The 13,854-nt window shown below is 39.0% G+C and overlaps 1 protein-coding gene across 3 annotated transcripts in view; it reads right to left on the bottom strand.

Moving 5' to 3' along the window:
• Nucleotides 1-2,525: 2,525 nt before the first annotated feature.
• Nucleotides 2,526-13,854, bottom strand: part of babam2 (BRISC and BRCA1 A complex member 2) — a 76,969-nt gene continuing 65,640 nt past the window's right edge. For all 3 annotated transcript variants that reach the window (XM_026944115.3, XM_053237342.1, XM_026944116.3), the window contains 5 exons: nucleotides 10,584-10,683; nucleotides 6,905-6,975; nucleotides 6,683-6,765; nucleotides 4,824-4,977; nucleotides 2,526-2,995 (listed from right to left, as the gene is read on the bottom strand). In XM_026944115.3, the coding sequence (XP_026799916.1) occupies nucleotides 2,932-2,995; nucleotides 4,824-4,977; nucleotides 6,683-6,765; nucleotides 6,905-6,975; nucleotides 10,584-10,683 (472 nt within the window). In that variant the 3' untranslated portion in view covers nucleotides 2,526-2,931. The remainder of the gene's footprint in view (nucleotides 2,996-4,823; nucleotides 4,978-6,682; nucleotides 6,766-6,904; nucleotides 6,976-10,583; nucleotides 10,684-13,854) is intronic.

Below are 13,854 nucleotides of genomic sequence, written 5' to 3'. Positions count from 1 at the left end.
CCTCAAATCTCACGTAAGAACACATCTAAGCATTTTATCTCCACTTTTGCAAAATGAAGTCCAGAAGGCTAAATTGGGATCAGATTGAGCAACGTTACGACACAAAGTATGGAACGCAGAAACAAGCTAAAAGAGCACTGCTTTTAATTCTTCTATTAAGAGACTTGATTCCATTAAATGCCCCAGATACATTCACCCCAGAGTTCCCAATTAAACACGACAGTTCCTGCATTACGAACAATAAATATAGTAATAGGCTGAGCCTCGGGCTTAACACAGACTCCTGACAATGACCCTCGTGCTTAATGATGACACTCGCTCTTTTTCTACACTTCTCTCTCTCTTCTCTCCCTGGATGCTTTTTCTCCCACACATTCCCTCTCCTGTCTCACACACACATACATACACACACACCCACATTCCTCCACTAGTGTTCACACAAGTTCTCATGTCGCAGGAGCATTTATATAGTATTACTGCTGTCGAGACCTCTGAAACTGTCAATCAAGATCAGAAGCAGCGATGTTCGACAATGTGTGCAAATAATACCATTTTGTGACTAACACAAATGCCCTCAGTTCACAGATTTAACAAATATGCACACACCCATCACATCCACCCTGACTGAAACATACACAGTGCTTTATTTAAAAAAAACTGATGCGTCATTGAGCAAATTGACACACTCATTCACTTTGAATTTTTTTTAAATACACAACTATTTATTTGTACAGTATCCTACAGTACAATGCTCTGCTGCTTAATAGGGTACGAAGCTACATTTTATTTAGTTATTTAATTTTTATAGAGGCTTATTTTTCTGGGTAAAAGTGTACTGTTATAGTCAAAGTCTTGTCTTTAATCTATTTATGGTCTTGCTGTATGTAGTATCAATTAGACATGGTTCTTCAGGTAAAAAAAAAAAGAAAAAGAACGAAGAAAGCTTCCCTCAAGACATATGGCCATGTAAGATGAAATGAAGGCCAGTGCTGCAATGGCTGCTGAGGACAAACTGGAATTTGTTCTGTTAATGACAAATCTCTATCAGCTCTAAGATTTAGAAAGTGATGTACTTGGGCAAATGGAGAATTTTATATTAATACTCCACAATGTATAAGGTTATGCTATTGCATTATGGATTATTGTGCCTAGTCAGCCATTTTGGTTCATATTAGCTGAAGCTAGCTATTTTTCATTTATTCATCTTCAGTAAGTAGTTTATCCTGGTCAGGGTCATGGTGGATCCAGAGTCAATCCTGGGAACCCTGAGTGTGAGGCAGGAAGACATTCAGGATTTAGAGTGGATAATCCATTTATCAGAGTGTTCTTTTGGAAGCTTTGAGGAAACCAGGGTGGCATGGTGACACAGAGAGAGGGGTTGACACCTTACAGCTCCAGGTTCGATCCCGAGCTCAGGTTACTCTCTGTCTGGAGTTTCACACATTCTTCCTGTGTCAATCTGGGTTTCTTCCAAGTTCACCGGTTTCCTCCCAAAAACATGCCGGTAGGTGGATTGGTTATGCTAAATTGGCCCTAGGTGTGAATGAGTGTGTGATTGAATGTGTATGGTGCCCTTCAATGGACTGGTGTACCAGCCAGTGTTCTCTGGATTCGCCATGCCCCTGACCAGGATAAAGCAGTTACTGAAGATGAATGAATGGGAGAAAACCGGAGAACCCAGAGGAAACCCACACAGGCACAGGATTAACCAGGGACGATCCCGAGCTCAGGTTTATGTAAGGTGGAAATGCTACTAGCTATTTTGAAACTCAATCCAAAGCCACGCCCCATAAACATGCTGAGGCTATAACTAGAGGATGACCTTTATGAATTGACAGCTAACATGATTGACAGGTAAATTGATAACCCCTTAATCCTGATTGGCTGGATGTTGGTGGACCACCTCTTTTATTTTTTTCCTGTTTACAGAGTCTGACATACCACAGAGACTGGGTCTTCCTCTAGTCAGATATTTTACTGAGAAGTGTTCCTTTGTGCTAAATATTACAAAAACTGTGTAAGAAAAAAAATCCTTTAAATCTAGCAGCTTTATATATTTTACTCACAATAGAAAATGAGTCAGAGAAACCTGCAGATCCTGCAGCCCTTGAGCAACAGAGCTGAATACCTCAACCTAATTACTCACCATTACCTGTTCCACTATGAAGGGAAAACAGAGAAGAGGATGCCATGAAAGCCATGCTGGACTGGAAGCACCATGGTTTCATTCACGCTGCTGATATTGGCTCTTTTGTGTGGATTGCGTTGGAGATGATGCTGGGTTGATGAGTTAGCGGGCAAAGCACTCACCACCTCATTACAGAAAATTGCTGCTGTAATTTGGGATTCAGGAACATGGAGCTGTTACGACCTGGCATAGGTCAGGCCATAACATTTATTAAAAAAAAAAAAAAAAAAGAGGTTTTAAGACTAAGACTGCATTTTTATTTTGGGTAAGGCTGAATTTGTTCTTAGCGTCTTGCCTGGTTAAATCAAAGGTTTAAAAAAAATAACTGGAACTGAAATCAAGAAAATTGATTTATTCTGGCTTTCTCACGTCAAGAGAAAATGCATGGGACAAAAACAAAAAGTGAAAAAAAAAAAATCCACATATAAAAACAAGACATTATTGGAACATATGGTACATTGTTGACACTTGCGTTTTCTTAAGAGTTCACCCAAACGAATGTGTTTACTAAACAGTTCCGTTTAGACGTTCTCCAGTGCAGAACAGTAAATATTTTTCATAGTCTGTTCATGGTGGCATCTTGTTCGAGTGTGTTTCTGGGTAAAGATTCGCAGACATGAAGGACAGTATGTTGTGTTAATTATGTTGTGTTGTCCTAATTCAAGGCCATCTCTTCAGTGCAGATATTCGTTTTGATTTCTCTTCAGACCTGCAGTGATTCCCACCTCGCTGTTTTTCTACATTTACAGCTTTCCGTTGGCAAACGCTCCCTCCTGAAACTGAGGGATAAAGCTCTTGAAGTACGCCCTAGAGGAAGAGAGGGCAAGAGGGAGGAGGGCACGTACACAGACACACACACATGCACACAAAGAGAAAGAGAGAGTGAGAGAGAAATAAAGAAACTCAGTTGGACTGTTTTGAATACAAGAACATATACACATAATAATAAAAAAAATGCAAAAAACCCTAATTTCCTAAATTTCTTTTAAAAATCCTAATTATATCTTAAAAAAAAACATGTAGTGTATTTGCATGTCTAGTTAACTCATTTTGTGTTGCTTTTTTACACAATCAGTTTGCTATTATAGTTATTATATACAATATAAGGTCTGATTTTTAAAAATATATGAGAATATTTTGTCTGTTATACCACAATACTGTTCAATTCCCAAATCTGATTGGTCAGATGGTGTTGATTTTTTTCTAGAATTTCATCTAACAGCGGTTCTGATAGTAGTTACGGCTGTAAAGCAAATCACAGGTTTATATAAAAGTGCTCGTTTTAATGCGTTATCGTTTGTATAGTAACAGCTAAGTCACATGGTGGACGCTCAACATAATCTAAGACTAATAATAAATGGATTAAAAAATATGTCATCATATTGTTTCCTGTAAGCAGACATTTAACATTTTGGGAAGGAGTCTCCAGTGTCAGTGCTTTTGTACCAGTTGGGAAAGACAGCACTTTCCAATTTCCAAATCAAGCTAATTATTTTGTCTTATTAACTTCACAAGATATTAAAAAAAGAGAGGCTGGTGAAGGAATGACTGTTTACAGCTGCTGCAATGTAACATTCGCAGACATGAAAGTAACTATGAACAGATAAAAAGTAACACGTGTTGTTAAGTGATAAATAGAAATCGTAACTGCTGTGGTATAAGGAAAATAAAACACTTTATGCTGTTATAGGAAAATAATCAACATTAGGGTGGTAACAGTAACTCCAGGTCACGTGAGGCTGCACCACACCACCTCATAGCTGATTATTTTCCTAAAACACCACACCCCATTGTTTTACTGCTTATGCAACACAGGTTATTTAGCTACACCTGCACAAAATTCATGTAAAAATCAAAAAGCAGTAAGCTGCTGTGTTGCAGTGAGAGCAAGCTAATGCTAGTCTACAGTGTGCTTTAACACATAACATGCTGACTAATTGTGTATTGCTTTTATCTTTAAACACATTTAAAGTTTATGACACAAAACATGTCAAAAATAATGATTGAAAATATACTGTCAATTAATGCAACATTTTTGAAGGTGTAGTCTAATACTGCTTTGATAATGTAAAAGAAAAAGAGATCTAAACATTGCTTGCTACAGGTCTCTTGAGGACCTATGAGCTAATGGTGAGACGGAAAACAATGCCACAGAGAGCATGATAAGATATGAACTTTCTATTATGGAAACCAGCAGGCAAACATTGGGAATTGCATTATCGTCAGCATTTATCGCTTTACTTAGCAGTAAGGTGTGGCTATGCACTCAGGCCAAAGGTGAGAGCAATCTGTCTTACCACACATGCCTGTGGTTTACATAACTTGAGAAGAAGCAGTGAATAGGAGCAATGAGTAGAGATGAGTCAATTAGCAGATCGTCAGGAGTAGAGCAAGAGTCTGCATTTCAGATTCTTTTCATATTTCCTTTCCAGATTGCATTGCCAAAGTTCTTGGCCTGATATGAAGGATTACTTAAGCAGAATATAAAAAATCAGAGCTTGTCTGCAGGGAAATGATCCCGACCAACAAACTCAAAGGCAAAAAGGACACAGTAACCCTTGATGCCGTTGTTGAAAATGTAAAACTAAACTGTTAAGGTGTTAAGATTCAACACGTGTAAGCCTGAAAGACTTACTTAGCTCTCTTGGCCATCTCGTTGCCGTCCCAGCGTGGACTGTATGGGTACGACTTCTGCACCTGTGAGTAGAGCTGCCCGCTGCTGCTGAAGTGGTAGATGGACTGAAAGGTCAGAGTGGGCTGATCTCGTGGGAAATACAGAGGCAGGTCCACTATAGTGAGAACAGAGTGAAGAGAAAGCGCATTCGTCACAGATCCAACATTAGATCCAGATTAGATCAAATTCAGCGATCACAGAATCATCACTGAAGTGACACAGCCGCCATTTTGGGGAAAAAAAACCTGGGCTTTTCTATATGAACCATTATATGAACCATATAGTGCAGCAATCTTAAATAATATTGTCTGCTAACATTCCCATCAAATACAATGGAAAATCTGTTCTTTTGACTGCTTTATAGACTTTCAAGCCAGAGTATGGTATGTGTCAGAAATAAATGAGGTCAAGAACTGCTTACTTTCACAGAAAATGGCAGACGACCAACCACAGACCTTTTCCTGTAGCTTACTCGCAAACACACGAGATTACCTCGTTTACTCTCCACTACATGCTTCATACAAAACTCTAACAACTATACAGTTCAGTATTACAAAAACAAATGACATGGTGATTGACTTAAGGAGGTCACAACCTAGCCCTTTGATGACTACAATAAAAGGCTCAGACAATTGTTTGATAGTTGTAAGTATTTAGGAGTGGTGATTGATTGAGTTTTGAATCCAATGTTATGGCTGTTTGTGAAAAGGTTCAAGAAAGATTGTATTTTTTTTAAAGGATGTTAAACACTATGAGTTTGTTCCACTATGATGACCCTGTTTTATAAAAGTTTTATTGAATCTGTATTTTCCTTTTGTATTGTGGCCTGGTATGGAACTCTCACCTTGTAAAAAAAAAAAAACACAAAACAAAAAAAAAACAGATTAGCCAGCCTTGTAAAGATGGCTGGGGAAATGATTGCAGAGGAAGACCTGTCCTACTGACATATTTTATATGCATGTTCTGAGGAATGCCCAAGCCATTCTTTGTACTTTGGATCATTCCTTATGCACTGAGTTTCAGATGCCGCCCTTAGGTTGTCACTTTACAGTACCAAGAGGTAGTATTAAAATAATTAGACACTCCTTTGTAGCTGAGGCCACTGGGTTATTGAATTCTGCTTGCTCTGAAGATAGATAATTTATTTGTATAAAGTTAGTGATCTTATCTTATGTAACTTGCAATTTTATATTTGTATTGTATGTATTGTTATGTATTTGTATATGTACTGTATTTGTTTTTGTTAATACTAAAATTTTGGACTGATGTGATTATGGCATGGCACTTTGCTGAAAAATAGTTTCCCCTAGAAGGACAATAAAGTTGAAGTTGAAGTTGAAGCAACTATATCATGCTCAGAAAAGCTCATTGCGAGTGACACATGGAAGTGCTGAGAGCCAATCAGATTGCAACCTTCAACAATCTGAAGGTTATGGCCAGAAAAGTGCATAAAAATGGTAGGAAAAACATTCAAACGTCTGAGGCTGAGCCCAAAGTCATTTATTCCTCTTCATATAAAACCAAACTCAGAGTAAATAATAACTCAGCCCTTGAAGCTCCTCTTTTGTTGCTACTGTTGAGAGTGTTTATGGTTAACACTAGCACCGTGTGGGAAACTGTTTTTACCATCACAGAGAAATCCTTCTATTTTCATTAGGGACTGTTATGCAATGGGAAACACACTTAACCAGTATACGGATAATTCTGAATTTGGATTAGTAGCCATACCATGCTGTATTTCTCAAGGGCTATATGAGAAGTGATGATGTTAAACTGCTTTAAGAAATAGTGAGTATGATTACAGTGTGTCTCTCTCTCACCGTGCACCAGGAAGCAGAAGTCTTTCCACATGAGCAGAAGTGTGAGCTTGGTGAAGCCCACAGCATCGTACTCAACGACTCCCCTGCACAGAAACAACAGGCAGAGACAAGCAATTTACCCCCAGCAGCAAAATAACATTCATCAAAGTCTGCAAAATCCATGAAGCATCAAATTACATACAATATGCACACAAGACAGGAATGAGGGAAGAAAGAACTCACATTCCGAAATGACTAAGAAATGCAGCGATGTATTCTCTCCTCTTGTGATAGCCCTGGATTACATACTGCACCTGAGTTAAAGTGAAAAAAGGAGGTGTGAGGAAGAAGGCAAACACTGAGTGAGTCCCGTGAAAGCGTTGGGGGTGTACAGTACAGCATGGCTTGCTAATGAACAGACTCACGGCTCGTGTTAGTGACACGTAAGTGACATGGTGCTGGTGTTTTCCTGAGGCAGACGGAACCTCAAATAATGCAAATCCGCATCTGCCCATCACCATGACTGCAAATGTATAAGAAATGTATAAGGCTTCTCTCAGTTTCAGTATAACAAATCAGCACAAAAACCTTTTACTTTAGAACTGAGTCATTTTATAGCTTTGCTTGTGTGAATCAATATCTGTTTACTCATCTATCTAAATCAGGGGTTATCAACTGGCGGACCGCGAACAGGATATGGATCCGGCAAAGTATTTCAGCAGAGTACTTAAAATAAATACTGTAGCAGAAATGTTGTGACTTCAGTTTTTTAAGCATCAATCGGTGTGGCTTCTGCAGCAGATCCTGTGGCCAGTTACATGCATTTAGGTAAATTATTTACCTAAAGACAGCTCACTGAGAAAGGAAAGAGTTTTCACAGACTTTTATTGATTTTTATAGTTTCAATAACCTTCTCTGGTCTGATTAGTGAACTTACAACATAGCTTTTTGTTAAAAAATGTTTATTACTAAAGCAGACTAGACAGCAGTGTGTGTTTATTCTCCTGTTCAAGCTCAAAATTGGTGTATCATAGTGCTAGTCAAAGGTGGAAACATGAAGCACCAGTGTGAAACAAAAAAAAAAAAAAAACACTTTAAACTGATGTGTCTTATTTATAGCCATGACCTAATCACTAAATGGTTAAGCAATAAGAGGTAATTGTCGCCATTCAGTCATGTACTTCGCTTATCTGGACCTTTGTAAACAAGGATGTTAATGTAACTGGACCTTTACAAATCTTATTTGAATACTTTTGGTCTAAATGTTCTTTATCTGTGTTTGTCATGGTTAACGCAGGCGTTATCCCTACATTACATTACAGAGCTATGACTGAAACTGCAAAGATTAAAGCTTTACCTGTGGTACCTGTGATAAAGTTTATTATAACTAATTAGCTCCTTGAGCTAGGTAAATCATTAAAACTTGTGTGTAAGCTGCAGACATGGAATTAATCAGTGTCAATTTGTGAGTGACTAATGTGTATACCTTTTCATGGCTGGTTAATTCAGTGATGACAGAAGCAAATGGTCTACACTGACAATCTAGGGCTTGTTGGGTAGGTGTCTTTAGTTTCACAGGAAACAAACTGCATCTCTCACACGCAAAGAATTTAGAAGACAATCCTGCATGACGCTGATGATAGACACTTGTACTAAAGTAATTTATACACAGTCAGTTTGGCTAATGAGTTTCCTCTATAATACACAGACTGACACAGACTGTAGAGAGCGGAATTGAGGGCACACGGCCTGCTAACGCGCCATGACGATAACTCGCTTCGCTTATTATGACACACCATTAGCGCTTGGAACACATTAGCACTTTTTCCGCATTAGCACATTCGAGTACTTTGTGAGATATTCAGACCAGAGAGATGACACCTTTTGCACTTTTTGAGGCCTGCATGTGTTGCACTTCATGACTCAGCTAGTCCTAATTGTGTCTGCTAAGCATCCATTTCTGAGAGCGCTAATGTGCCCCACACACACACACACACACACACACACACACACACACACACACACACACACACACAGTGCTCTCGCTCTCTCTTGGTTGAATTTTTGTTCAGATGGAAGAGTTAATCAGAGCACTATGGCTCACTGCACTCCACACCCTTGCCGGGGGTCAGGCCCAGCCCTAAAATTGGCAGGTGAATGCGTGTGGATAGGTGAGTCATCACTAAAATATCTGGTCGTTAGACATGCTACATTGCATAAGCCGACTTCCTGTGTGTGTGTGTGTGTGTGTGTGTGTATAAACGTGTGCATATTTTGTGAGGGCAGTAAGTACGTGCACTTCACTGCTCCGATAAAACACTAAATTCTGTTGTCAGCAGTTTTATATTAGCTGTCCTTGACTGGATTAAAAGAGCACTTTGTAATGTTTAGAGCTCTTTGAAGCAAATTCAAATTGTAACAAACACCCTGGCAAGCTATCCTCTTCTTCTATTCGATCTCACTTAGTCTTTTAAAACTATGCACACCATGACAGCTGCCTCTTAAGGAAAAGGGGCAGAACTGATCAGATTTGTTCCAGTTGGGGGCGGAGCAATGTTTTTTTTAGGTTTGTCAAATGTAAAAAATGCCTGACAGTATTATTAATCAGTTTGAGGATAGTTTTTAATTATTTGATTATCTCAGGTCTACAAACACTTTTAAACATTACAGAATGCATATTGAATTACTTTTACATTAAGTGACTTGTTGCCTAGTTTATAATTTATGTCCTTGTTCTTTATAGCTTGGACTTAAAAAATAAAAAACTTAATTATCTCCAAATTTAGTTGTTGCCAATTTTTACTACATCTGTATCCCCTAGAATAGGCAAGAAGAGACATAAAGCCACTCACTGTACTGTTTACACACTTACAATATCGCAGTGCAGCTGAACATGCTTGAAGGAGAGCACTAACTGCCCTTTTCAATTACTGGCAAGTATTACATGAATCAAGAGCAATGAAGATTCAAACATTCAAACAAAGCTATCGTTCCGATCCAGAAAGCAGCCCAATTACACTATCTTGGACTGTAATATCTTGGACTTGTACCACGGATGTTCCTGCAGCATCGTCGGGATTTGAAGCCATAGACAATGGCCCTGTCAAGAGCCCATAGTATGAGCCTTAGTAATTATTCAGTCTTGTCACATTTGAACCAGTTTCTCCCGAACTTGTCCCCCGACCCTAGTTAAGGAGAGTGAAGCCTGTGGCTTTGGCAAACACTAACTGGAATAAGGGAAAGGCCTGATTATGCATGCTGTCGTGTGAGTGTGTGCACTATTCTTCAGGTGAAGAGAAGAGCAGGGAGTACAGAGGTCTTCCCTAAGGCCACTGACACAACACAGCTTCTCCACTCTATCTCCACCTGTCAGCTCTGATCTCCTTCCGGGCCTGAACCAGGCCGTAGAGACCAGCCAATGTAGACCTACACATGCTACATGTGTTCAGCCATGCACACATGCAAACAGAATTCAGAAACGATTTCATCTTTTTTTTTTTTTTTGATGATTAAACCATTTTGAGAGAATTGATCTGAGTGCGCAGAAGTGTGAGAACTGAAACTGTCACAGTAGAAGTTTTAAGAAATTGAACTGAAAACTTCAATGGAAAATCTGAGTTATTACTGAAGAGGCGACAAGCCAGGTAACATTTTGTCATAAAATATCAAAGCCTATCAGACGCTGAAGATTGTGGATCAAGGTAAATATGTAGACATTTTACTTCAATATGTACAAATTGTACTTCAATACAGCAATAATACTTTATGCACATAATTATAATGATTATTTTACTATAACTGGCTTATATACAAGTTCACACCCAACAGCACACCTGCACCATAATGGACCCAGGATACACAATATCTATGTGCCTACACACTAAATACAGACAGAATAAGAAGGTGGCTTTTTTTTTTTTACCTTATTTGTGAGTAACTGGCACACTTGAGGCACATAGTCAATGAGGCAGCCTCCACTTGGAAAGGCAGGAATATGCAGGGCTGAGGGTCCTCCGAGGGCGCTGTGGAAGACACGGTGAGGGACATGGTTTATTCATTTGTTTCTACTTTACGATTGAAATGGCTCAGAAATTAGGCAAAACACCCTACACACATTCCAAACAATTTCACCAGTCGCCCACTAAACTCTGGAATGGCGTTTATTAGGATATATGAATGCTATATAGGTGTTAAATGTACTTGTTTAGCATGGCGTATTTGTTGTTAAAATTTTTGATAGGTTTATATTACGGATACACCAATCTGATACTGGAAAAGTGGATCGGGATAACCAGATTTGTCATAGCTTCCTCTCTGAATATGTGATCTTGGCTGATACAACACAGAGCAAGCATGTGCAGACAGGATACAAATTGTCTTAACGCATGTCGTCATCATACCTGTGACGTTTCTCACAACTTGGCAAGAGATGTATGGAGAGGATGTCAGCATGGTATCAGTATCAGGAACTGATACTTCAAGCTTTGATATCAGAATATGGACATCTCTGATTCATAGTTATTTCATTAAGTGTAGCGTAATTTTTCTGAAACGTGCTGCATGATGAATTTTTTTTATGAATGTAATTGAGGATTGTTATTCTCTCATAATGACTATAAGCAACATGTGACAGCATAGTGATGCTTCAGAGCTCCAGGGTTCCTGGTTCTTTCCTGAGCTTGTGTTACTGTCTTATGTGGAGGTTTGCATGTTCTCCCTGTGTCTGTGGGTTTTCACCTGGCTTTCCGGTTTCCTCCCACCCCCCAAAAAAAAAGCCTGTTTGTGGATTAGCAATGTGTGAATGAGCATGTGCATGGTGCTCTGTGATGGACTGGTGTCCCATCCAAATTGTTTTCCCACCTCATGCCCTTTGGCAAGGAAAAGACCTTGAATGGAACATGAAACCATGCTATGATGCTAATTCTGACTGCAGTGCATGTGTGGAGGCAGCGCAGGTCACTCAAACAGTTTCTCTCAAACAAAGTCAGTTGGTTAACCTGCAAGCAACATCCCACAAACTGCACATCCTGTCTTCCAGAGAATCTCATGAGAAATTCATCCTACTCATTCCTCACTCTTTTCTACAACGTTCCTGTACTCGCTTGCTGATTAATGAGGAGCTACGTCAATGAGATGACTAAAGCTGTAAGGTCGCCTTGTGCTGCTCAGACAAAGTTCACTCGCGTGGCAGATACTTTGACGTGAGATGGCAGACGACACTTGCCCTTGCCGTGTCCCTCATGTCTACGCCTTTTGTGCTCTAGGACGCTGTATGTTTAGCATTTGCCCATAGGCTGTTGATTAACTGTGACATTTACGGGAACAGGACGTTGATATTTAAAATCTACACAGCATGGCTCTAATATTTCCATTACAACATCTAGACCTGGCCACGGAACAGAGACTCTTGTTGATTTGCATTAAGCTATGTAAAATATTCTATATCTTTAAAACGGTTCAGCCCAACCCAGCTCTTGAAGTTTTGCCCTCCGGTACAGTTCAGCTCCCACCCTAATCAAACACACCCATTGTACCAAATTAAAGTGTTTAAATGCACTTGAGCCTCCTTGGCAGGTGTGGTAGATTAAGGTAGGAGTTAAATGCAATAGCAGGGTTGGGCACCTAGGCTTTAACACTACCCTTGCTAATACAGTGTGATTATAAGGGTTATCACACAGCAGTGCAAGAGCACAATTTAACTAAAGCAGGACAGGACTTATTGTAGTGGTTACTGTATCGCTATGTATCATTGTCAATCCTGGAAAGACACTCCCTGACTTTTATTTAAAAGAAATGAGCTCATTAGTGATATCAGATGTGTTGCAGTACTTAACACTATGTATGACTTATACCACAGTGCTGCTGTTGAATGCTCGATTCTGATTGGTCAGAAGTTGATGATTAATTTTCTACAACAGTCCCAGCTACCACAGGTCCTTCACAGGGACTCCAATAGGGGAATCTCAACATAAACTGATTAATTGTTGATATTTTCTCTCAGGAGATGCCTGTTTATCATTTAGGGAAGGAGTCTCCAGTGTCAGTACTTTGTAACAGTCAGAGGTAAAGCTGTAACTTTAGGTTTTCTGATACAGAAATGTCTTTAGGACAGAGGACATTGTGGTTTATCATTTAACAAACAGTGTTTTTTTTTTCTTTTTATTAACTCTAAGAGTGAGAATCTGGTGAAGGAACAACTGTTTATGGCTGTGATAATGTAAGCGATAACAGGAACTAACTTGTTTAGCAGTCATTTTACAACTTTAAACATAAATAAAGGCAAATATAAAGCATGAGATGTCCTTATTAATAAATAAACAAGTTGAACTCAAAGCTAACACATCTAGTCCTTCTTGTTACTAATTTGTATGGCTGAAATACTCTTAGAACATTTCAAACAGGAAGGAAGCTATTGAAGGAAAAACTATTTGAGACATTTGACCATGACCCTGTTTGGATCAATTCCAAAATCTAAATAGTTCATTTGCTGGTTACAGTGTTAATTCAATACAAGTCCTACAACCATTCAACCACTCGTTCTTCTCAGATGGATGAACAGATGGACAACCCACCTTGTGGTGAAGGCATAAAAACTGTAACTGTTAGATACCTTCTGTGGTATAAGAGGAATAAAACACTTCAAGATATATTGTTATTGGAAAATGATTTTCGCCACCTCATACTGTTTTATTCCTTACGTAAGCATTTCCTGGGCTCAGCTAAATTGAATCGGCTTAATAAAACGCATAAGACAATTTTTTAAAATCATTTTTACATATCTTCATTTCCATTTATGTTAAAATAAAGTAACAGGTTAAAAATGAGAGGAATGTGGAAGAGACAGGCAGTGAGCACAGAAAGAATCCCGGAACAGACATGACCTGAGCAACTCCTACTTCCTCCACAGTGCATGACTTTATCATGAACTGACACAGGATGACACCAGGGTTCATGCAAAGTGTGATTCGATTTCAGTTATTAAGTAAGGAAAAAGGGAGAAGAGGAGGCTTTCATTACCTGTTAATACACAGAATGATTGTCTCTTCACTATTCATTCGGGTGTCTCACGCTCTTTTGGTAACGTACATAAAACACAGAGGGGAAAAAAAAATGCTCCAATCTTATATTCAGGAAGAACAAATAAGGTAGGATTAAGATTTGCAAATGAAAATGCATCAACCTCCCACATACGA

This window comes from Pangasianodon hypophthalmus, chromosome 10 (genome assembly GCF_027358585.1).
Source record: "Pangasianodon hypophthalmus isolate fPanHyp1 chromosome 10, fPanHyp1.pri, whole genome shotgun sequence".
NCBI classification, from domain to species: domain Eukaryota; kingdom Metazoa; phylum Chordata; class Actinopteri; order Siluriformes; family Pangasiidae; genus Pangasianodon; species Pangasianodon hypophthalmus.
This window is presented reverse-complemented; position numbering and strand designations above follow the sequence as displayed.